Genomic DNA, 25,954 nt, shown 5'->3' on the forward strand with positions numbered 1-25,954 from the left:
CACCCATCCGTAATTTTTATTATTGACTGTTTTGTGTCGTGTTGGTGTCTACTGGTGACTGATTGTGACGGTGGGCCATTGGAGCTCCAAAAAGTAGGCATAAAGGCGGAGAATAGCGGTGACGTCATCCACCATGTCATACGAGGAGCCGAATACTTTAAAGATTAAAGGTAGGTAGGTGGGTTTATGAAGTCATCCCCGACTAAAAATAATAGTATTTACATTTTGTCCGGCCACCTAAAAAATGCAGTCCACTTTTCGCCTATTCTTATTCCAACTTACAACTTTCGTCAACACTATCGCGGGCGAAGCTCGATTTTACGGACATACATGATAACTTTAGCTATCATCGAGTCAACATTAGGGCCTATTTCTTTGTATCTCCTTAAATACTCGAACCAGTGCAATGTTCTTCACGTGTGCTCTATGATCCAACTTTAAATGAGATCGTACGGTGCCTTGCGAGTCCAATATAATAACACCTTCCGGGCCTTATTTCTGCAGCGCATCTGGCATGTTCACTGATGCTAATGTGGACGATTTGTATGCAATCCCTCTCGTTAGTACGAAGAGTGAGGGGTAGCAGCAACGGGATCCTGAAGACGATAGCGGGCAGGTTGGATACGGCTGTACTCTGGAAGTTCACTGAGTTGCACGTTTTACGTGGGAGTCAATGAGCCGCCGGGGTGGCTGTCTTCATCCTGTTTGCTATAAGTAATTAATTAATTTATTATTTGTAATTTCACAGTCTGTAGAGCGACTTGGACTCTACTAATACTGACACTAACATAGTTATAAGGTGTGTCATGTTACTAACTTGTATGGACTTTATTGTCTGACAATAAATGATTTTTATTTATTTATTTAATGTAAATAAATTAAGATTATTTTACAGGTACATTTCAAACCTCCACTCTTAATTCCCGTGGCTCACTAACTATCGACGTGGAACGCCCAATCCTGCTTGAAATTTGCGAAAAACGTCTTGCAAGAATCAAAGATATACATGACTGTGTAAGATATAATTATCATTGGAAATCAAACTATTTTTTTGATCTAAATCGCGTGTATTTGCGAGTCTAATAAACGCAAATTAGGTATATAATTTTTACATACAATTTTTACATTTTATATAGAAGAAGATTACGTGATTTTTTTAAACAAACTGACTACAAGTTGGGGCCTTCGTTTTTTCATGAAGAATTTGGAAAGAATTCCAAAGCTATCACATAGTTTATTAATCACGACGCTTCACGATTCAATAAAATAGAGTAAGCAATAAGACATCAAACGAATTCACATTGACTGAACAACAACAAGGCTATCGGCGAGCCGTTTTCGCGCTTAGACGGCTTTGATATTTGAATATAGTTTTGATTTATTCATTACGAAACTTGAACGTTAATATATAACATCATTTTACGTTACTATTTGTTACGGTCGTGCTGTCTACGGCTGTTTATTATCATCTAAACGAGATAAAGAAAAGAGTTTCTTTCGTTTTCCGAAAGTAGTCTAACGAAGTACATAAAAAAACTTACGTCTGAGACCCATTCAATTATTGTTTTCTTTACTTATTTAGTGCAGAGTAATATATAATACAGATTTATTATATCAATGTAATGAGACGCCTTAACTTCGTGAGCTAGTAGACGTAGACAAAAGATTTCGAATTGTCAATTGTATTGCAATTGTAAAAATTATGTAGTGTATATACCTAATTATTAACTAGGAAATGATAAACTTTGACAAGCAATTTCAAATACCTTATTTAAAAGTATCTGTCCAAAATATAACACTTTAAGTACTTTTAATATGTTTTTAAATAAATCTTCAATATTATTCTAGTTAGTGAATTAATGAAAAATATAATATTATGTATATAGAAATGCCTAAATAACATGTGTAATTATTAGGATTATGTTGCGAGAATTGTAAATAACATTCGCGTTAGAATTTTCGCTATGTTGCCGCTCTGACCACGTAACGTAATACTACGAGAAGGTGATGGGTGACCCTGCCACTTCACGCACACATTTGCGGGTGTGCAGATAGCGCCTTGCTGTATGTAGTAGTAGTAGATAAATAAGCTTTAGTTGTATGGAGTGTCCGGGGCGTGCTTTTTCATATTAAGTTAAAGATGTTAAAGCAGTACTTAAAATGAAATTATATAATTACTATTTCATTATGGTTAGACACAAGCAGTGACTTGGAACTTATAACATTGTTACTAGTACATTATTGGATTTCACTACATCCAGAACGGTACCTCTAATTGACACTACGCCAAGTTGTGTTGTCATTTTGTTTTTTGTTTCTTTATTTTTTTCACATAATTCGGGGAGCATAATATAATAAATAAATATCGCTGTTTTGTTTACAAAATTAACAGAAAATGACCAAGAAATAAAGTTAGTGTTCATTGGAAGTATCGAGAAGTAAGCTTGAAAGCAATAATGCAATTAAAGTAAAATGCCTGATCTTTGTAGCCGTCAAATAGGTTATTGAATTTTTCTTTTTCCACAGATTGCAAGCATATATTCTGAGTCCACACGCGACATCAAAGTTCCGAATGAGCCGTTGCTGTATAAGATCCGTCAGTTACTGCGTATGTTTCCTTTTTTTGTAATTCGCACACCAAATGATAAAGTGACGTAGTAATTTTTAGGAAACTGGAAAAAGCAACGTATGTGGCACCAACAATTTGACTAAGGCCAAATATGACAAGATTCGATTTGTCGTATTTGTCCGCAGCCTTAGTTTTATATCGTACATTATTTTTTTATTCGTATTGTCACGTTCTCAATAATGTTACTTTTGGAATTAGTTGCTAGTTTATTATTGAGGGTGCACTGTATATATAACCTTTTTTCCGTCAGCAAGTTTGAACTTCTAGCTTTGGATCCAGGCTTATGTACTTATTATCCTGTATATAGCATAATAAGTATATAATCACCATTACAGCTACCGTAAAGCACTTTGTTTTCTTACTACTTTATATATACAATAAATAAATATTATCATACTCCGTTCTTTTATGATATATTGAGTGTAGTATGAAAAAAATGTGCTTTACGGCATTTAGAAAAGCATTACAATTTGCAATATCGAATAGCAAATTAGTTTCCTTATATATATTAATATAAACATGGAATATAATTTCTAGATATACTCGTGCTTACTTTTTTGCATATTAATATGGATTTTTCTTTCTACAGAACGCTTAGGCGTAGATTCGACAACTATACAAACAACCCAAATAGGAGTGCAGACTTTAGAAGGAACGATTGGATTTGACAGCCTTTCCGTTCAACTGGGCTGGAACACTCGTCCAGAGCAGCTGATCATCCGAAGTCTTATTACCGCATTTATGATCGCCTGCGGCCCAGCCAACGACAGCCGTCGACAAATAATACAGCCGTTTCATGCTGGGTAATACTACATTGTGTATTAAGTGCGGTAAATAAGGAATTACGAACGAGATTCTATTAGAAGACGAAGACCGAGTTTCGAAGTTGAGATTCGTAATTCGTAATTCCCGTACCACCCGTGAAGCGTACAATGTTTGTCATCACATATACAAAATAAATATCGCTTCCTAACCAGCGATATCTATGTACAACACAACAATTACGGATTTTGAAAATCTTTTAATTTTCTCAACAGAGCTATTCGTCCATAGATAATACAACTTGAAGTAAAATGTAGTAAAAGACAAAAACGTATGCAGCCATGATGTATTAGATGTAAAATGCATAATTTCAAAATACTAAAAATACTGCAGAATTTGAATTTATAAAATTAATTTAATAAAATATACTTAAATTGCAAACGTTTAGTTTTTTTCCGTACTTCGAGCTTAAGCGAAATACATTTAGATTTTTCAAGCATGAAAACTTCTTGCTTAATCTTGACGTTGAGAAGTACAGTGCAATTAAATTAAAAAATAAATCGATTACTGTCGTAAGGCAGTAATGTAATGAGAAAGCCCGTGGGTGTAATTTAGGACATTACGGTCGACTTTGCCTGCATATTATGACACTGTTTACGAGCAAATGTGATGAAAAATTCATTTTAGTATACCAAAGATGAATACAAGATCGTGTGTACATTATTCGAATTAGATAGTCTAAAGCCCTCAACATTATATTATAAAGTACAATGAAAACATCTTTTGGGATTATATATTTTACTCCTTAATATGTCAATGTTCTCAGTTTTCTACTGGAAGCCATGTGGGAGGTTTGGAGGCGTATTGAAGGCAGGATGTCAGCCAGAGATCCGAGTGTCCGTGTGTGCATCGACTTGGACAAGATCATTGTCGACCTGCGGCCGGCTGACGTCGAGGCTATCGCGAATGTGCGACAAATCTTGAAGGTCGTCTTCGAAGACGCGGTAATATCAAGGATATTATGTCCGTGCATTATCTGAATATGTGGAAACTAAATTTAACTGCCTCTATGGCCGAACGGTTACCGTGCTGGGCTGCCACGGAGAGATCCCAGGTCGGGAGAAATATTTGTGTCGCCTATATTTATTTATCTCGTGAGTTTAGGCGTAATTTGTGGTGTCTACCTGTTTGTGTGTGTGTCCATCATGTGTAGTTCGCGATACAGGGTTTCCCTAGTGCGGAGCTACGAGTGTGCGTCAAAAAAACTAATTTAAGCGTATCGTCGTCTTCGTATGCCAATGACGTCATCGAAATGAATTTATTCACGATTTTCGTACTTTTCAGGACGTAAGCAACTCCGATTCTTGTGACACCTGCGAGTGTGTAAACCAGGAACGCATTTTGGATGAGTGCGCTATGAACGAAGAGCAACGTCTTTTGATGGCATTCGATGAGTTTGGTGAATACAATATTGGTTCGGACCGAGGTGGGAATCATTTCTACAAAGACGATTTACGGTAAGAAAGAAAGATCAATGCTATGTGTTTGGTGGCTGAACGTGTTCAATATTATGACGTTGTATTGTGATACATAAGAACATTTTTTGCTTATATTTGAACATATCGTAATGTAAAAGACAACAAAAAGATGAGTTTAAGAATTGAATTACCTACTTGCTGTTGTACGTAATTTATGAAGTTCTAACCGATCTTTTTGAACAAATAACTCGTGTAATCCAACAAGGATTTTTTCAAATCATTTTGCCAATACACATGTGACGGTGCGACCTCCTTCGTCGTCATCCCGCCTTTTTATCACCATCTTTACTGGTGCCTGGCCACTTACTTTTGAAATTTTCAATTGTTCTCTAATTGCTTTTCTTTATTATTCTTGCGCTGCTTCGTTCCGTCGTCACTCTCATCAAAGTTGTCGTAGCGTAAGGACGTGCGAATCGATTCATCATGTAAACTCAACCTCACGTAATCTGATTTGTTTATTTATATAAAGGCCCTTTAGGAGTACGTGTCTGGACTGTTTAAGAGTGGGTTTTATACTGTTGTACCTGTTTTGTAGATTGTTTACTTTTGTTATAGCTTGTTCCCCCTTCTTTTTATCTTACTTATAATAAATTTATGTGGGCCGAGCCTTCTCTTTATTACGCAAAATCTACGTGACACACATCTGTCGTCACGTGAAATAATTGTTTGACGCGCTAGACGGTATAACATATCTAAATTTACTTTAGGGCTCATTTTCATCAGTTAGTAAGTTGGTCTCAGTCGACTAATACAAACCACGGAATAAAAAAGTAACGAGAAAGGTACTCTCCGCACCTTCCCAACTTTACATACCACACCGCGCCCATCATATTGAGCGTCACATTGACGAAACGGCAACAAGATTGTCAGCAAGCCGTTCGCTAAAGACGATTTTGATGTTTAAACAGTTTAAATTTATTTATTACGAACGAACGTACTTTACTGTATGATGGTCGTCAATCGTGTCACGTACAGTTATTTATTCATCTAAATGGGATAGAGTCTCTTCGAGTTAAAAAAAATAGATTTCGTATTTTCAATATAATGCGACTTCATAAAAAATAGTTGGAGACATTTAGAAGGAAATAATTTAGTCTAGGTAATTTATGGTAGTGTTATTAATTTATTAGTTTAAGTCTTTAGTTTAAGCTACTTATTTGACTTTAATTTAACTTGTCCAATTTACGGTTGTAAAACGACATATTCTATTTTATTTAATAAATAAAATCATTAGTATACGTAATTATCATATTATTGACATAAACAATACATTCATTTGCTCTTAAAAAGTCACTTCATCATCATTCACCATCAACCCATTTACACGTCTAAGCACGGTACGAGGGGCGTTCAATGTATTCTCGGTATAGGTATGAAATAATAGGCAAAAAATTCTAAATAAAATTTATTTTTCAATATATTCTCCTCAATACACTTATTTGATCGGGCAAATAACTTTTCGATGCCCTCGAAAAAATATTTTTCCTCTTCGCCTGAAAAATGTTTATTAATTGCCTCCTTCAACTCTTGAAGGAGGCAATAAAAAAAAAAACGCCGGCGCGTTGTCGTGAAGAAGCAAGACACCAGAGGTCAATTTTCCAGGTCTTTTTTCCTTTACAGCGTCCTTCAAATTGCGTAGGCTGTTTGCGTAAGCTGCGGTAGTAATACTTTGACCCATTTTTGTGTATTCGATCAGTAAAATTCCCTTAAAATCCCAAAACACTGTGGCCATGAGTTTTCCGGCGGAAATTCCACTCAGATTTTTCGCTACAGAGCTCCAAAAACCCCTTACTGCACTCAACTCGAACTTGTTTCTGAAGCGGCGTAAGCATTCGCGGCACCCATCTTGCACTGACTTTTGAAAGATTCAGATGTTCATGAAAGATAGTGTGAATGGTACCCACGGATAGCTTAGTCTTTTCTGCTAATGTTTTCACTCTGATACTCTGGGCATCTTCCAATACAAAATTTTGACGTTTTCTTCAGAAGTGGCACTTACCGGCCCTCCAGCACGGGGGTCGTCTTCAATACTCTCTCTACCCCGTTTAAATTCACTAGACCACTTCTGAATAGATAATGAAGGAGCAGAATCTTGATAAACAGCCACCATTTCTTCATGAATAACTTTTTGAGTCTTTCCTTGTTTTGTAAGGAATTTAATCACTGCGTGGTGCTCGATTTTCGTCAACATTGTGGCGTCTGTTATTGTAGTTGTCTTCTCGTATTGATAACTTGAATACTAATGATGACAATTACATGAAATTTTATATTTGTACCCTTAAAGAGTGTCTTTAACTAATGAGGTAATTAATTTACTCTTATCATGAGTTAATCACCCCGATACCGAGAATACAATGAACGCCCCTCGTAAATGGGTTGATGGCGGGGGTTTAGGTCACTGTGCACGTAAAACCATAAAATAAATACTAAAAGAAAGTGATGGATAACCCAACCACTTCATGTACCCCTGCGTATGTAGTACCGCCCTCGTAACGAAAAAAGGCACAACTATGCGTTACCTTTTGTTGTTCCGAGGGCAGAGTAGTGGGTAAATAAATTTCTGCCATTGTATGGAGCGTCCGGGGTGTGATGTAAACGCAGGGAAATGATGTGATTCTGGTTACGTACTTGTTTTTTTTTTATAGGAGCGGTGCATTTAAAATAATTAATGGGAGTCAATTGCCAATGGCTTACCAAGTGACGTTGAACCGCAGTATAGTATCATGGCGATACCCTCATCCTCGGGCCATAATACGACTCATAGCTTTCCCATTACCAGGAATAGTAAGTTCGTTTGTGTTAATGTGTGTAACATCTATGAGACGTACATAAGATCACAATTGCTTCGTGACAGTCAAATAAATAAAAAAATATGTTTTGTCGCTGAAAAATGCACTCTAAACATTGACCTACCAACAAATGGACATCGGGTCTAATACAAAATTCACGAAAAAAAATATCCGAAGTTAACCTATACAAACGTAGTGACTTGTAACGAAATATAAAAAACTAAAACATTTAATTTAAATTGTAACGTCATTGCAATACTGCCTAAATTTGCTTACAACAATTTAAGGGCCCAAAAACACCATATTCAGCTTCTACTTGAAACTTAACAAAATGCGCCATATTTAGCTTCGACTGAAAATTACTTGAACACAAGAGTAATGGAATAGCCTTTCTCGTAAATATTAATTAATTTTTTTATATATATTATTATGTCAAATTTTGTACAAATTCACTTGAAGGTATAATATAGAGTTGGGCAGATACATACATATAATTATTACTACAAATGTGAAAATAAGCGTGTACTATAAGAAATGTACCGATATTCTAACTAAACGTAAACTCAAATATCCGTAATTCCGATTTATAACAAAACCTACGCTTAACCTTACGCTTTCGAGTAATTTTGATGCTTTTTACATATCCAAAATTACCTTTTGTTTTGTAATCTTCGTAAAAACACATTATGAAAATTCGAGGTAATGTTATTTCGGGCAAATGTATTTTCCGACTTCTGATAGGTAATCCCATGCCTTAAAACGAGTACAACAATATTTTGTTAGTTATTGCTAACGTTTATTAAAAAAACTCATTTTAAAAATAGGATTAAAATCAAAGCAACTCTACAGTTTCTTTGTTCTAAATATTTCAATCGCTTGTGGTTCGAACATTTGAAAATGACGATGATGAAGAAGTTTATATAAGCTTCTTGAAACTGACGTAATGGGTCTCTTTCCATCTTTTGCGCATGCAATGGGTAGAAAAAGGACAGTTAGCTATTTCATTATTTCGTGTGCATTTGTAATTTATATTTACGATTCAGTTATATATAAATTAAATACTATAAAACTGTATAAAATAACACTTTTAAATGACAACTATGATAACACAATATATTTGTTTAGTGAAAATATGATACAAAATCCTGTTTTCACTTTACTGCAGTAATTTTTACAAGTTATTATTTGTACTGCATATATTGGTGCCGCATGATTGACAACCGCGCTGTCACTCGAACAAACGAAGATTATTGCGCGATTGACGCCTGTATGCGATTTTAACGCCCTACAGGTGCGGACACTTTTGAGCGCGAACCCGACGTCCATGTCCATTTATTGGTAGGTCAACGACTCTAAAAGAACTTATATGACACAATGAGGAATACTGTCATCAGGTTTGGGGTATAGTGAATGTGCGACAGAAGATTAACGAAAGAGATATAAAGAGCCAATGTGGAAGGCAACATTGAAAGAGGACAGTCAGGAAAAACTTTCGTAGAACAGATCGAGACTGTTCTTAAAAACGTGTGCGTAATGAAAAGAATAGGATGGATGATTCAAAAGTCGCAGACCGAGATAGCGGAGTTTTGGAATTTGTTGGATAACGTTGTCGATGACTTCGACTTCAAATAAAAGATTTTAATGTTTGGGTTGGTGTAGCGAGACACGGGTGAGAGAGCGAATTAGGAAAGTTTTGGTGATATGGGAGTAAATGAGAATGGTGATAGTTTGATTGCAGTGTACTTGGAAATGAATCTTATTGTAACAAACACTATGTTTGATCACAAGAAGATTCATATGTATACTTGGCAAAGAGGAAATAACAGAAGTATGATTGATTTTGTGATAGTGAATAAAAGATTAAAGGGTATGGAGGTTGATACTAGGGTGTGTCGAGGCACAGAACTCGGAACGGACCACTTCCTTGTAATATCCCGAATAAGTAGTCTGTTGAAAGGATGAAAGTGCCAATCACCAAACTAGAAAGAATTCAAATAAAACCTGTAAAAAACAATGTAGGTGAAGGGTACCTGAAGAAATTGCATAAAAAGATTGATGAATGTAAGTGAGAGGTTTGCCAGGATGGTGCAAAGTAGCGCTCGATATGCTCCATATGTATGTATAACACGAGATACTCAACGCAACTTTTAATTTTATTGCTTCGTCGAATGCTTTCATAGATCATACAACTTTTGTTTAAGTATAAGGAGACAGACTGTGTCCTTGAACTGTTCAACCGGCAATCAAAGGAATGGAAGCCCCACACATTCATCAAGATACCTGTGAGCGAACCAAGAGAAGTGCATTTGTTCGTTCCATCACCCGGTTCGTACGCTTTTATTGACATTCATTATAATACAATTAGGGTCATTCAAAGCTAAAGTCAGTGGACAGGGTTAGACAAACGCGTAACATCGTCGGCCACATCGCGTCATCGTCATGGCCAACCATTCATCTACTTTACATGAAAAAATATTAGAGCACGTTTTGTTTTACTGGCGGCCATGTAAGAGTGACGCCATTACTGAAGTTCGCCAACAATTCCGTGTTCTTATTAACCTGTCCGCTTTTAATATTTAAAGAACAGTCTTATTTAAAAGTTTTTGTTTACGTTTTTTTATATTAATTTGAGGGGCATTAAATTCTGAAATCAAATTCGATCCCGTGACTATATGGGTAATCCATTTATTGCCAGCATTATTTGAATGATGCATTTTGTACATTATAGACGCTGTGTTCTGCACAACATGGAGATTCCGGGTGTACTCCCAATCTGAGATACCACCAAATTACGAGTTCAATATTTCCAATTACGAACCACGCCCTGATGCTCTGGTTCGTATGCACTTAATACTTACAATGACGGCAGTCACTACAACGGTTATTATACGCATATTCATCATACTTTTGTCAGCTAAGTATATAGTAAAACGATGTTGTAACTAATCAACAAACTAGGTCTGCTCAAATGCAAACTAGACCATGCAGAAATGTTATACTGCAAGGGAAAATTACGTTTCGAAATAAGTTTTAGTCAGACTTTTGGCGGGGCGTTTGATTTATTGATGATTGCCACCAGGTACCTGACCCGGTGCCCGACACCGTCTTGGAAAGTTCTTTTGTGACAGCGGAAATGTTGTCGGGCGTGTTGCGAGTGGACTCGTACTTCTCGCCGCGGCTTCTACCGCGTATTCGCGTTACCATGCGGCTGAGCTCCATGCTCGTACATGCCCACAACTCGTTGCCAACATTTGACAGGTACGTACTTCTTACTTGTATTGTACGTATATTGACGGTTATATGCAAGCACCTTGCACCTAAGCTCTTAGACACCTCTCGCTTTCCTGTCCTGACAAAGCCGATTGTTTAAATGTAAATTTAACGCACTCCTAGCCACAATCTCACCTAATGTTAAGCGACAATGTGACTATTGTCCAAATAATGATTATTCACTCGAGGATTGCATTGCGAAATTGTAGCTTTCGGGAAGCACGCCGATAGCGTGTTCCATTCGTTAGGTAGACTCATTAGGAAGGAGGAAGGAAGCGCGCATTGCGCTAATGGGTCATATCGCACCCTTAGTAATATAAGGGCACAATCCAAAAAAAGTAGATTTTTGGGAAATTTGGGACTTGATAGGGACTTAAATAATAAATGGGATCAAACTTATATAGCTCCATATTTCTGTTATATTTTTTGTACTATATAGGTCTAACTTGAAAGTGTTTTTTTAACTTGCTTGAAACTTATGGAATTTATTTATATTATTTTTTTTATTGCTATTTATAATACATTTATCAAAGAACAAATCTGCCAAATTTCATATTTATAACTTAAATAATAAGCATATTATTTGAAAAATAGGTGTAATGTAGGAATCCAGAATCTTAATACGCGATTTCCCAAAAATCTACTTTTTTTGGATTATGCCCTTATATTACTAAGGGTGCGATATGTTAATGATGTATGGAATGTTTTAGTCGACCAAAGGAGAAAATAACGACTTACAGGCTGCTGTCTTACGGTTGCCGAGACACATTTTACATTTAACGAAATACTAAAAAATCGCAGGCAGAATATTTCACTACAATTTTTACTATCCTAAGGTTGCCTGAAAGAAATTGGTACTTAGCATTATGACCGCCTGTTGTGCAATAGCTTGCTCTGTGATACTTACCTTACTGTTCTGACCTGTCATTGTAATTTTAATGTGTGATAAAGAATATTTCATTCTATCATTCATTCATTCATTGAAGTCTTCCATGCACATATGAAACGAAATTGAAGCTTAATTATTTCTTGCAGAAATGCGACACACCTGGAAGGTTACTACGTGACAAAGCCTCTAATGCGGAGCCATCGGGTGTTGACGATTTGCTCACAAGGCTCGGAGGCGAATTTCTATTTCGGATCTCCTGCAGGATCATCATTTTTACTGAGCAGCAAAATTTCGTAAATATGTAGTTCAAAATTACAGGGGTCGGCAAGTCGGGGATTGCCTGAACTGTACCAGTTATACGAGTCAGGCATCCAGAATAGAAAGATCCAAAATAAAACAATTCATTCATGTTAAAAGTACTATTTGACATGTGATAAAAATTGCTTTCCTAGAAAGTACGTGGTACCTTCGAGAACCACAATTATATGCAAAATGTGGTCCTTGTGTGTGGAAAACCATGGTCGTTTGTGTCTTTTTAATTCTCAGCTGGAGGTGTTCTTGTCCGTTTACATAATTCATTATTAGTTGATTAGAAATTTTATTCCATCATACTTTCTTGGCCTAGTTGCGGGCCAGAAAAGTCAATAAAACTTCGCGTGTTAATTTTTTAAAACTAATCCCAAATATTTCCAAGCATGTTTGAGAAAAATAAATACCATAAACGCGTTTGCGCACTACATCCCATTCGTATTCGTTCCGAATCCGAACCTATACAAATCTAGAAAACTGGGATCCGCTTCCGATGTCGCTTGTGCACCAAGTCCGGCTTGTACATCTAGTTAAAATGATCCCAGTTACATTTCAGACTGTAATTTCTCGGATTCGGAACTAATACGAATCAGATGGAGTGCGCACTGTTCACTGTTCGTACTTGCAAGAAACAAAAGTTAGAAAGGTAACGGATAGATGACGAATTGGTTATTTTCAATACTCCCTAGTACTCATATAACATGGGACTTCAGGTACATGATAAATATGTCGTACATAAAATAATCTTAACACAGGAGCAACATACTGGACTGCACGACGGGAATTTTGGTACCGCTAGTGGACTCTTTCAATGCGCAAGCAGCAGTGTCGCTGCCGAGCGGGCAATCTCCGATGCGGCTCCGGATCTGTTCAACCAATATACACGTGGGCTTGCACGTGCCCCGCGTCAGGACTTTATGTATGATGGCCGAGGATTGGCAAAAAGTTATTGCGAAGGTATCTTATCTCAAAACTATTGATACTGGAAAAATTGATTAACGATGACCTGTGTAGTGATCATAGATTATGTCATCATCATCACCGGCAACATGTGTTGTTTTATTGAACGTTAAAACGTTCCTCACAAACGTGTACAACTGTTTCATTAAGTAATCCTCAAAACATTGTCTTTCAGCTAGCACCGACAGAATCGTCAAGTGAGATCATAACAGTAGGAAATCCACTAAATGAGAAAGCGTATGTATGGGATGAGACAATAAAAGCTCTAGAGGGACGCGTGTCGCTTTGGATCGATAACAGTTGCACGTATTCGGTGAGAATAGGACAGGAAGGAACCGACGAAGTGGTGCCAATGGGACCCGGTGCTAAACTCGCATACAGGTATGCACCTATTTTACTTTTCGAGAGAGCGTGATCAGTGCTATAATTTTTACATTTGTATTTGAACTGAGTGGTAAAATAAATGTCTTTGTTTAGGTGGCGAAGCCCAACAGCGCCGAAGAGGCTGCGGTTCGCTCTAACCAATCCTTCTACCGACTGGCGCTGGTCCCACTGTCAGTATTTATTTTCCCACTTCACATAAACTTCGAGTCATTCCTCCACATCGGGGCTATAGTCTGCCTTTTTTTAATATGATACAGTAAAATGTCAGTTCATTGCGCAAAAGTGGTACCAACTTGCAAGCAGCTAGTGATTGCAGGTGATACAATATTATATCGACCATCGACTGAATGTTGGTTACGCTTATGTATTAAGTAATCCAACTTGGTTCATTTGTAGTTGAACTTGAGGACAACAACTACATGACTATTTTGAAATTTATTGTAAACTTGTGCAACCTGCAAATGTCATTTCATATTTGACATTTTACTCCGTCTTCAAAAAAGACAGACTATAATCTGTTTGCTTTAAAATAATATATGTATGCATTATGTATGTAAATAAACAATAAAGTGAACAGTGTTAAGTCCTAACTTCTAAAAATAATAACTGCAACGTAACATTCCAGTTAAGTACAATATATAAGTCGTTACAAATTGGGTAAACTCACAAATAATATTTTGTACGGATAGTATGCAACACAAAGTTTCGATCGCTGCCGCCGATGTGGTCCCGCGTTACTTTTATTTTTTGTTCTGTTTCTATTCTCTGAAAAAATATCCTTGGAAGTGACTGCTACTGGACGTAACTAGATGTCTATTTTTTTAAATATTAAAGAGTACAAACGTACCCGACCGCACCTACCGTTCGGACCTACGGTCTACTTAAATATGAATATTACCTATCAACAGCTTAAATTAACATTAACTAATAGAAATAGTGTTGTTTGCTGATGACACATCCTTGATTTTTAAAACAGACAGATATGACATTAACTATGACCATATTAATGATACCCTCTCTAAAGTAGTTTATTGGTTTAATGCTAACAATTTATTGCTTAATGCCAAGAAGACAAAATGTGTTAAATTTGAATTACCTAACGTAAAATCGACTAGTCCAAGCATAGAAATAAACGGAGAAAAGTTAGACTTTGGTAATGAAGCAGTCTTCTTGGGAGTGACCTTAGATAGTAAACTTCAATGGTTTCCACATATATCTTCCCTGGCCAGCAGATTAAGCATTTTTCAAGTGTAAATTTATTTTACCTATGGAATAAATAATCTTTGACTTTGACTTTGGCTTAAATGTAAATGAAGTCCAAGATAACTTATTAAATTATTGTTTGTCTGACTAAATTATCATCTTTTGTTTCTTTTTTATTTTTAATTTCTTTATTATTTACCCATAGTTATCAAGTACAGGTATCAGGGTAGGCAGTGACCGCAGTCTTCCACCTGCTATGAACCTGACATATATTTCGCCTCATCAACACGTATCTGTGATTCAAACACGCCTGTCGGTTTATTATAGTGTTTCGCAATTGACGTTATTCAATATTATTTATTTTAATTGTAGATCTTAATCAAGATTACTGTATTAGACATGCAGTAAGTACAATAAAAATAATATAACAAACATGTCAAACTGGTGTACAACTCGGCTACAGAAGACTATCTATAGAGCACATAGATATTCCTCCACAGCCCGTAATGGACACAATTCAAAATTTTAAATATTCAATAGCAACACCACACGTAAGTCACAAATTAAAATAATTTGTGACATTCACCCAAGGGATCGTACGTCAAAAAGCCATTGTTACCGTTTTCGTCAGAGTGTCGAAATGAGACACTGCCCTCCTTACAGGGAGATATAACTTTTGAAATTAAACTTGTTTTATTATTTCGAACCCATTGGTTCTTGTTTACTACGCTCAATAAATGTGTATGTATTATTCGCCCAGACGTACGTTTCACGGCGGGTTCACGTCGAGTGCGCCTCGAAGGCGCTGATAACTTGGATGCCTCCGTCGCGACTCCAGGCTCCGGTGTGTTTTTGTACGTAAAAATAGCGCAACAAGGCGCCACTCGACAAATGCTTCTCACCGGACGCCTCTTGCTCGCCAACGTGCTGCGATTCAACTTGTTATTTAAGGTAAACATAGCAAAGTTTATTTATTGAGTCGTTTATAACTTTACTCGAAGGTCATGATCGTGTAATCTAATTATTTTGTTTTCCTGTACCAAATTTGTTTCATTCTCCTGCTTCTCTTTTCTTTTTGTGGTTGTATATGGTATGTGATGTATACATCATTTCTGTCTGCTGCTGTAAGTTTTTAAGTATATCTACTAACAAAGAGCTATGTCACCAGACAGAAAAGAAAAACTGTCATCCAACTGCTCACTGGCATCAGAATCCGTAATTGGCTTTATTGAAAATACATATCTATAGTATTACTTATTCTATTTGTGTTTTTTGTTATTTACGTCTTATACATTAGATGCTTTTGCCTGCTTGGACTGCCCCTTTATTCTTGTTCTGTTTCTTCGTCTTCTCTTGTGCATTGTGTTGTTATTTACCCTAGGTGCGGGCACATTTCACGGACGTGAACCAATGGCGCACCGTGGCCTCCGGCGAGCTCGCTACTGAATCCATCGGCCGAAGCGTTATATGCGCTGCCAACTGCGAACTAGTACTCAAGTAAGTTACTCATATCGTTCACGTTTCATTTAAAAGTAAAGACAGAATATCCAACAACATGGTAAGAACATTGTAGCGTGAAAAACGATGTAGTAGAGGTAGACTATAATCGAAAAGAAAATACATCTATGTTTTAGTCATGTGGAAAAAATGGCATGTGAAACGTAAGCATGCACTTTAAACTGCACGACTATCTGTCGTCATCATATGAGAACATGCCCTTATTGCTGCATTACGCTAAAATGTAGTAATTTATAATTTTCTTATACGTTTAGCGATTAGATAACCGTTCGCTACCTTCATAAATTGTAATATAGCAATTTGTCTTTAAGAATACGCCATTATAGAGTATCGTATACGTTTACCTGTCTGTAAGTGGTGTTATAACTTTTCCTTACAGGATAAGACTCAAAAATCACGAAACTGGTTGGTCCGGTGATATACCCCTGAAAGAGTGTCCAAAAGAAAACGTTCCATGGCTGGTGAAAGGTAAGAATAGGAATTTACGTGAAAAGTCAGTTCTAGATCCCCAATATGAATAATTTAAAAAGCAATGAAGCCGTTTTAAACTTAAGCATGTGTGTTAGAGAAACGTCCTGGAAGTTAATTTTGTGTTTTATACTATAATCAGTTTAGCCATAAATTCAGCTCTGACACGGACTGTGAGACAATGGAGGTAACTCGCGCCGTGAAGTGGTAGAAAAGCCTTTGACAACGAGCACCTCTCGCGCGCTTAAATGTTAGGTATTCGACTCGCATTTTCTATTATAATTATCATCTCAAGTAATACCAGAGATATTAATATTTAAAGTCACTGGTGGATGCTCAGTCTCATTTTAGCAGAAGACCAATTTCTATTATGTTACTAAAGTGTGACGTCACCGATAAATACCGCCTTCTAATACCTGATCTCTTAATGCCTTGGTAGCAGTAGAGCTCCTTGTGAAAGAGTTCGTCCAGGGTTGTACTGCTACATTACCTATTTCTGCCGCCAAGCAGTAATGTCAGCATTATTGTGCTCCGGTTTTGAAGGGTAAGGTTGCTCGTGAAATTACAGGCACATGGGTCTTGTCAACTTATGACTCTGGGTGACGGGCGCAGTGGTAGTGCTCCTCAGATCTTTGCAATTATAGCTCTAAGGGGCACTGTAACTGTTATGGACAGGCGTGTAGCTTACCACCAGGTGCGCGACTTGTTCGTCCCGTCACTTGTTATAAAAAAAAAACCTGTAACTCTAATTTGTTTACGAATTTTTATTCTATTTTAACATTTCATCGTCAATGTGATCAAACAGAACGAGTAAATTGCTGTTGCTTACACAGACGATTCACATCGTATTTTTTTCGATCAACATGTGTAATCAACTGATCAGACAAAATCGACTAAATGTGTAGGAAGTAAACGATCGATATACTATTTTTTGTCTGATCTAATCTGAAGTCGTTTTAAGTTTTTTTTATGATAAACGTTGGTAAATACATAGAGCCGTATTGTGGAAAATGGGTCCCTCCCGTGTTCCACAGGCCACAGGAGAACTGCGTTATGGAATGTGAATACAATACAATACAATACAAAAATTCTTTATTGTACACCAAAAAAGGAAACAAATACAATACAATTAAATTAAAAATAAGCGGTGGTACAATGGGCGGTCTTATCGCTTTAAGCGATTTCTGCCAGACAACCTTTGGATGGAAGTAATTATATAATTCATAGGAAAAAGACCTAGCTAAAATTAAATTAAAAGAAGTATCTACCTAGCTAAAATTTATATCAAATTTTTTGCCTGAATAGTTCCGAGCGATGGCGACGTGCCCTACATATCAGTGTGGTGCCGTGTAAACCGCGCTCGCAGCGATGGACGCATACTCGCTAGCATCTGGCCTTTGTATGTTTTGCGCTCGCATCTCCCGCTGGATACAGATGTAAGTGCTTCTGCAGTCGTCATCCAATATCACCCTGAAAGTACATTTAGCCTTCCATTCTTCCATCACGCATAATATTTTTGCAGCGAACGGCTGTTAAAATATAAGTTATTCGTCCTTTTTGGCTTCGTTCGGCCGAGTTCACTGACAGAGCTATTAGGTGTTTGATATTCATCATTAACCGGTTTAGGTCATAATCCACCACATTGGGTCGGTGCACGTTACGGACTTCATATATTTTCCAAGGAACCTTCTTTCATCACGTATACCGTCACGGTTACCGAGAATTGTCACTACTAAATATTCACAAACGTGTGTAACTTACAAATGAAAACCAAAGGTACATGCCGCTTCAGGACTTTTACCGCTTATATCAACGTTGGATATTATTGCACGATATTATGTTTAATAATTGATGTTCCAGATATTAATAGCGACGGAAATGGACGCGCAGATATCTCAGGCGTCCGAACTGCGGCCGCCGCCGTTGATCCAGTCTGGGCCTGGCCGCGGCACATTCACGCACCTTATGGCGCCCGGCACCACTTCCGCCAGGCATATATTGTCGTTCCAGTACAGGCAAGTAAACGAAACACCTCCTGTCCTCGGGCCCATTTCGAGAACTATTACCTCGGTTGGTCCCAAAGAGACTATTGATCCTTACCAGAGACTGGATCGAATGGCATAAAAAAGCTTTGTATAAATTGCCTTTTATCTTGCTGACTGTAACATTTTTTGAAAATTGGTGAATGCCGATCAAAATATCTTCAAAATTCATGGGTAGTCTTCTAGAACCGTTTCCTGTAACTACAACGATTAAGGTAGCTTGGCCTTGCTGTCCCGTTTCAAATGTACACCCTGTTTATTGCTGCCATGGCAATGTCATAGGTTCGAACGACAATTTTGAGCGGTACAGGTGATTAATAAATTCTTTTTTGTTTTTTGATGAATTCGCCGTATTTTTTTATTCAAAGTTACATGATAGTATTTGAGGTACATCTTTGGGCCAAAGTTGTATGGAAGAAAAAACGGACTCTTTAAGGGTTCAAATATTAATTTTCTAAAAAAATTTTGATGTCAAGTAGTTTGTGTTGTTATGTATATTTTAAGTTTGCATTTCTTGTAATTGACTCATCTATAGGCAAAATCCTGATGAATTGATATACTTATGAATTTGGTTGTGTATAGTTGGCCATATATTATATGCATTACGATACAGGAACATAGAATGTCCCGTCACTCGAGAAGCAGTGCCGCTTCACTACGGCGTGACTGACAACTCTGTTTTTGACAAACGCGCGCCTGTCAACAACGTGGAGGAAGTTATCGAAGAGATACGCAGTTGGTACGTATGTTTATATGTGCTATACTCCACTGTATCGAGTTGTAGTTTTAAGACCTAGGTAGGTGCTGTCGTTGGGTACGGGTATTCGCCAAAGAGGCGGTACCTGTGATCGCATAATCTACGTTTATTTATTTATTGAAGGTGATCGCACCTTCGCACCTGATATTTTAATTAATCTAAAATCCTGTGAACACGCTATTCTTGTATTTAGAAACTGAAATCGATGGTATAGTAATAAAGTAAATCATTTAGTAGGTTTAAATGATAGGGATGCCGTGTTGAATAGAGGTTTAATAAATGAGCATTGAAATTGCTGAATACAGGTTGAGACGTGCGGGGCGCGATTCTGAATCTGAGTGGCCTTACTCTATAGTGAAGGGACACTGGCCTGGGCCGTGGCAACCAACTTTTCTGCAGCCTCGTTGCGAGGTAGCTGTAAGTACCAAATTCATTATTTTTATTAAATTAATGATGAGGAGCTTCCGGGCTAAATTCCCGGTAGAACCACTAGCTCTACAAATTAAAAAATCTGGTTTTATTTACCGATTAATCCATCAATGTGTTATTTACGTGTGTAGGGGAATTGAACAATTACTCATTATGTCAACTTAGTCCGTATGAAATAAGCAGTGACGCGTCACTGACTCCTTTTAGGATAGATCTGTATTGCTGAACAATTTGCAAATATATAAAAATGTATACAGTCGTTACGAATATCCTTCCGTCCCTCCATTCATACATGATGTGGGTATTCGCTGTATAATTCCACGAGGCTCCCGATTCAGAACTTGTAGTTTATTAGTAATTAGTTTTAATAGTTATTTTAACCGAATCGTTAGATTGGATATCGTTCTCGAATCGAAGGGCGCTTTCCGCGCTATTCAGAACATTCAGGGGCGTATTCCAGAACCCTACTCAATGCTCAAGTCAGGACTTGAGTAAGATTTCAAGCACTGAAATTACGACTCGAATAGCAAGGACTTGAGTATGATTTCTAGTGCTTTAAATCATACTCAAGTCCTGACTTGAGCATTGAGTATAGTTCTGGAATACGAGAGTCAGAGTTAAACGTTCGATTCGGATTCGGATGCGATATCTTTATCCAACAGCGTTTACGGAGTTAGTCGGTCAACTAGGTTATAAGAAAAATTCAAATCCTTTTATATACGTTTTTAAGAATTTGAAGGCCTAAAATATAGGGATGCATTAGTCATTATGCACTAAAATGAATTAATAGAATTGAACAAAATCCAGATTATATTTAAAATAATAAAAGATTTCCATAATACATTCTTGCTTTGTAAACAATAGGACATTCGGTAACTTTCTTTCGATAACTGTCTTCTGAATAACGTTTGTAGCCTTTGCCGGTCGAGAAGTTCGAGTAATCGTACGGGTGTGACGTCATTTCGATTCGGTTTCGAATACGATAGTTTGACGTTCGATTCGGTTATTGTGAATAAAAATGAAAAGAAATCGTACGATGTCTAATCGAATCGGTCGACAACAGAGTTATCGTAAGGTTCTGCACCGACCTGCAGGTTCGCTACCAAGCTGTCCGCGCGGGCGGCGGGTGCTCGCTCGAGGTGCAAATGAGCCCCGTGCTGTTGCTCTGCAATGCGTCTCCGATTACGTTGACGTTGCGTGCCCACGACGCCGCGCCCTTGTGCAAGCTCGAGCCGGGCAGCGTTATATGTCCGCCCTCTGCCATGTTGAAAGTAAGTAGAAATAATAAAAGGAAAATCATGGCTGTGAAAAAACACAGTTTACTCTGCCTATCGAGTCAAATTATGCAATTCCATCGCACACTCTCCGTGATATGCCCTGTACAATAACGATAAGCAGGCAACTTTACGGCGGTGTTCAAGGTTCTGCAGTTTCGCCTCTACTAATTTCGAGTCACCTATAAGCCTCTTGCCACGCTTGTCTATTAAATCCAAGGTGGCCGTCGATATTTAACTGAGCCATCTCATAAGTGATATCATGTACTCATTATATATAAAAAAATTGTATTTTTTTTTAACGAAAGACGGTAACCATGAATTACAATTTCAGAAACCGTTCTTCATGTCAGTGGAAGTAGGCCGTGAGACGTTCGTGAGCCGGCAGCTGAAAGTGAGCTCCAAAGATCCGGGTCGGTACGGGACGCCTCCGCCCGGGGAGGTTGCACTCGAACATGCCATCACGTTCGCTGTTCAATGCAACCAAAAGGTACAATAAACTGAAGTCTAATAACGATAATGTACCAAACAACCACACCAATTACATGAAATTAACTTCGGGAAAACCTAGCATAGCAACAGCCAATTATCTTTTATCATCTCTTTGGAAAAAAATTGCAAACACAAATAAACTAAGAGATAAACATGAACTACTTGTCCACGTATAATAATTATCGTTTTAATAATATGGTTCTAAGACTTTGTTTCGCACAAATATTTCTTTTTGTAGAATAATAATATAAAACACACCAGCTAATAGAGTGATTGCCTTATTCAAGTTTATTAACTTGTGTATTAACTTATTCAAGTTATGCTTAAACGAGGAAATTACTCTTTTAAACCTTATAAATAGCTTAGGTATTGCTATTATAAGGTTACTACTCATAATGTTTATAAACCTTTTATACGCCAAATATAAGTTTCACATACTTGTTGCCAGTGTAATAATTTTTTGCATGTTATAAAGGAAGGTTGTGGCTTGTACACTATTTAAGCACTCGTTGTGCTTAAACCCACACTTGCAAACAATAATACGGCTGTAATAAGAACACACTTTTAGGCTTTAGAAACCTTTGTATGACAAATTTTGGCTAGTTGGACTAGTGATCAATTCGCTCTAGTTCGATTTACTGCTTCGCAGGTGGCGTTGCTGACGATGCACTATGAAATAAAAGAAGAAATCAACGTGGTTGGTATAACAGCAACTTACATGCTTGTCAACAGATTGAAGGTCAACATAATGGTTAGTACACTAATCTGAGCACTGAACTAAGTATACAGTAGCACTGTCGCAGTGTTAATTGAGAAAAAAATGTACATATTCATTTGTAAGTTCCATTGAATGTCACGATGTATTGCTACCATGTATTGAATATTTTTTTGTGAATTGCTCCACTAGTTTGTTATATTATTAATAACAAAGAATTCCTTCGATTCGCCCGGACTCTAACAGACGTCTTCTAGCAAACCGTACCAGACGCTATGCCAGCTAAGCCATGGAACGAACCAACGGACCTTACGAATTTTTCTATGTGCTTGTTGCAGACCTCTGTTTCTGTTAGAAATTTATACCTTCAAACATTCTGTAAACATTTATGTTTACAAAGATTATTGACATTGAAATTACACTGAGCGCCCAGTTACACGACGCGAAAGCTTTCGTGCGGCCGCCGCGCGTCGTGCAGCAACGGCCCAGCTACCTAACTACGCTTTCACGTACAGTCATATGCATGGGATATCTGACCACCTAACATGCCCAAACCGACCTTTTGGTTCTGAGAGCCATCTTACTTATTGAACAAAGCAATTTCAACTTTATTGTATAAGCGATACAGTGGAGTGTTGCTTGAAGATGTGATCAACATATTCTTAAAACCAATTCAAAATTTCGTAAATTGGTCGAACGGCTTGTTGTATGGACTGCCAGTTACAATACCCGTGCATCGATTCCACGAGCACTATTTTGTTTTAACTTTATATTTTTAACAGCATTGTTTCACTTTTTAATGTTATCGTTGACAAATCACAATATTTGCTCACTAGAAATTGCCTAAGATGGGTTCTACCCGATATTATTAATAAAGCGTAGGATGGGTATGGATAGATTAACAAATCACGAAATCGCTCTGCAGTTTGCTTACGATCGTGTCTTCTGTAATTACGCATTGTTCCGCGTTTCGTTTCCATTTATCTATTAAGTTTTAATTACTGTCAAAGTTTTCTTTCTTGTTTTAATAATATGCCGCACTTAACGAAATTAAAATGTGACTGTGTGTGTAATGTGACTCGAAACATGTTTGCCTGAACTTGCAAAGCAATCCATAAACCGCTAGGCCACGACGGCTTTACTACAGCTGGTTGAAATTTGTATTCTGTATCGAGTTCTTAGGTTTTCGCGATTGTTACGCTTAGGAAATGAAACTATTTTTCCGGATTTAAATCGCGTATATTTGTTTTTTCAAACGACGACGTTTCGGGCCCTTTACAGGTCCCATAGTCATGGTTGACTGAGGTGGTACAGTCTTCAACCAGTTATGTCTAATATTAATGCAAACCACCCTATTTTTCCACTATAGTTACAATAGTTATTTATTAAATAACTTATTTTTAATTTTACGAAGAAAACATTCCAATTTACGCTACAATAAGTTTTACAAATTATTTTATTGAATGAATTTTTTATTAATTAATAATATAAATTAGAATAAACTAAAACATATTAATTAGTACTGCACTCTTATGTCTATTTGGGATTTTTCATCAGAGGAAATACTGGATCCCAAACTGGTGGTACGGAGAAACCATCTTCCCTGTTGAAATTAGGATGTTTTTTAATTTCAATGGTCTCTCGCAGTATCCTGGGTAGATAACGGACTGCTTTTGCAAGGGCCTGGGGTTTGTCAAACTTCATTGAATGTGTAGGTTTATCCATAACATGCTCGCAAACTGCAGACTTGTTTACGCGACGATGTTTGACATCAGCTATCTTTGACGCGGGTACAAATACTTCGCTTCGTTTGTCCAATATAAGAGAGACCGCACTCCCAGTCAAGCTTGTAAACTCCTGCATCCTGTAAGGGGATGTTACATTTCAGCTCTCAGGAACTGAGAAATCTTCCTCAAGGGCTTGAAATAGGTCTTGGTAGATGCGCTCCTGAGGACTCTTCTGTAACACCTCCCACGTAAGGTAAAATGGCAGGTCTTCGCTCGACTTTTGGTGGTTTCACACGGGGCCTTCGGCAATGGCGTGGAACTTTCAACTTTTTCGCATGTAGGACTTGCTTTATATGCTGAAGTTCCCACGCCAGATGATTACTGTTGCAGACACCATGTGCTCTCTGACACAAAGATTTGCCAACGGTAGCTAACTGGTTAGAATGGTGATGGGAATTACCATTGATTACCATTTGTGTTCTGTATTTAAGTAAGAACTATACGTTAAAACTCAAATTGGCTTAAAAACTTTCCTACAATGTCAATCACTAATGAGACGACCAGAGAGTCATACCAAAATAAATTTTACGGTTCACAAGTTAAAGATTAAGTTTGTTTAACAATTTTCTCCACATTTTTGTGCTCAGAATCAAAAGGTCGACAAAGTCGGCTTGGGGGGTCAGGTATTTTGTGTATATGACTGTACATTAGGCGAATCTGAATGCTTATTTTGCCATGACAGTTCGGTTTTAGAACACATGTGTGCGGTCGTCGTGCAACATCGAGTGTATAACCAGAATTAGAGACGAAATAAGGGCCATGCGTCTCTGGCAACTCATCAGTCAAATGGTACTGATTACACTTTTAAATATTAATTCTCGTTTGCGATGAAATCACAAATTAGAAAGCTGAAATAGTACAGCGCCAACAACTGACTTGTGTGTATGTCAACGTGTATTCCAAAAATATTCAGTACGAACTATGAGAGGCTGTTCCATTCGGTGGTGTGGGAAAAACAGCAATGCATCTAATTACAAAACGAACGGTATCACATTTCATTGGTAATTAAATATGCATTTGTTCAATTTTCGTCTATTATAGCAAGGCTCAAGCTAAACTGGTAGATTTGAAAGGAAAGAATTGACGGCGCACCCGGGCTGGCGAATCGGAGCGCAGCTGTCACCGTAATGATATGGCAGAATAGTTTTCAAACAAATTAAATGACATTTCGTCTCTATTTCTGGTTATAGACTCGATACGCGAACGCGCCCTTGGGGTTCTGCCATAATGTAACCTAGCTACATTATTTTTTATCACAACAGTCTTTAACTCAATTTCATTCTTATAATATGTATATCCCAATTTCTATCTGCTTGTTTGGATTGTATTTACTATCATTGTGTTAATAGGTCCTCAAATATCGGACTTGATTTGACTAATAGTTTTGAATTTATGATGAATCTCCACACACTTACGCCATGTTATGCCTTCTTGCGCCCTCGTAACTTTTATACAAGGTGCAGTTATAATGCTCTCTCTATCTTCATGTCGTCTTGATATATTAAATATAAGTCAACAATAAACATTGCTCAGACACTTTAACTGTAGTGTCCACCAACGCACCCCTTATAGACATTTGTGCAAAATTTTAACTGCCGGGTTAGTTTTTTCTTGAACATCATAATTTACTAAGTTTTTTAATACTAATGTCACCATAATAAATGTATTAAATTCGGTAACTTTACGGTGACTCATTAGGATTTTAGAAAATAAATATGAAATACGCACTTTTTATAGAC

General features: G+C 37.3%; 1 protein-coding gene across 6 annotated transcripts in view; it reads left to right on the top strand.

Moving 5' to 3' along the window:
* LOC113239151 overlaps window positions 1-25,954 on the top strand; it is a 103,548-nt gene that overhangs the window by 61,469 nt on the left and 16,125 nt on the right. For 5 of the 6 annotated variants that reach the window (XM_026476019.1, XM_026476023.1, XM_026476018.1 and 2 more), the window contains exons 44-66: window positions 896-1,014; window positions 2,527-2,608; window positions 3,219-3,432; window positions 4,218-4,395; window positions 4,736-4,908; window positions 7,575-7,713; window positions 9,920-10,043; window positions 10,447-10,553; window positions 10,798-10,976; window positions 12,024-12,170; window positions 12,942-13,143; window positions 13,322-13,527; window positions 13,624-13,700; window positions 15,494-15,684; window positions 16,115-16,230; window positions 16,631-16,719; window positions 18,025-18,155; window positions 18,580-18,734; window positions 19,375-19,500; window positions 19,824-19,935; window positions 21,042-21,218; window positions 21,556-21,711; window positions 22,363-22,464. In XM_026476019.1, the coding sequence (XP_026331804.1) occupies window positions 896-1,014; window positions 2,527-2,608; window positions 3,219-3,432; window positions 4,218-4,395; window positions 4,736-4,908; window positions 7,575-7,713; window positions 9,920-10,043; window positions 10,447-10,553; window positions 10,798-10,976; window positions 12,024-12,170; window positions 12,942-13,143; window positions 13,322-13,527; window positions 13,624-13,700; window positions 15,494-15,684; window positions 16,115-16,230; window positions 16,631-16,719; window positions 18,025-18,155; window positions 18,580-18,734; window positions 19,375-19,500; window positions 19,824-19,935; window positions 21,042-21,218; window positions 21,556-21,711; window positions 22,363-22,464 (3,302 nt within the window). The remainder of the gene's footprint in view (window positions 1-895; window positions 1,015-2,526; window positions 2,609-3,218; window positions 3,433-4,217; window positions 4,396-4,735; window positions 4,909-7,574; window positions 7,714-9,919; window positions 10,044-10,446; window positions 10,554-10,797; window positions 10,977-12,023; window positions 12,171-12,941; window positions 13,144-13,321; window positions 13,528-13,623; window positions 13,701-15,493; window positions 15,685-16,114; window positions 16,231-16,630; window positions 16,720-18,024; window positions 18,156-18,579; window positions 18,735-19,374; window positions 19,501-19,823; window positions 19,936-21,041; window positions 21,219-21,555; window positions 21,712-22,362; window positions 22,465-25,954) is intronic. The other variant, XM_026476021.1, reaches the window with a different exon arrangement.

The sequence above is a fragment of the Hyposmocoma kahamanoa genome, unplaced genomic scaffold (assembly GCF_003589595.1).
Source record: "Hyposmocoma kahamanoa isolate Upper Pololo Valley unplaced genomic scaffold, ASM358959v1 99702, whole genome shotgun sequence".
NCBI classification, from domain to species: domain Eukaryota; kingdom Metazoa; phylum Arthropoda; class Insecta; order Lepidoptera; family Cosmopterigidae; genus Hyposmocoma; species Hyposmocoma kahamanoa.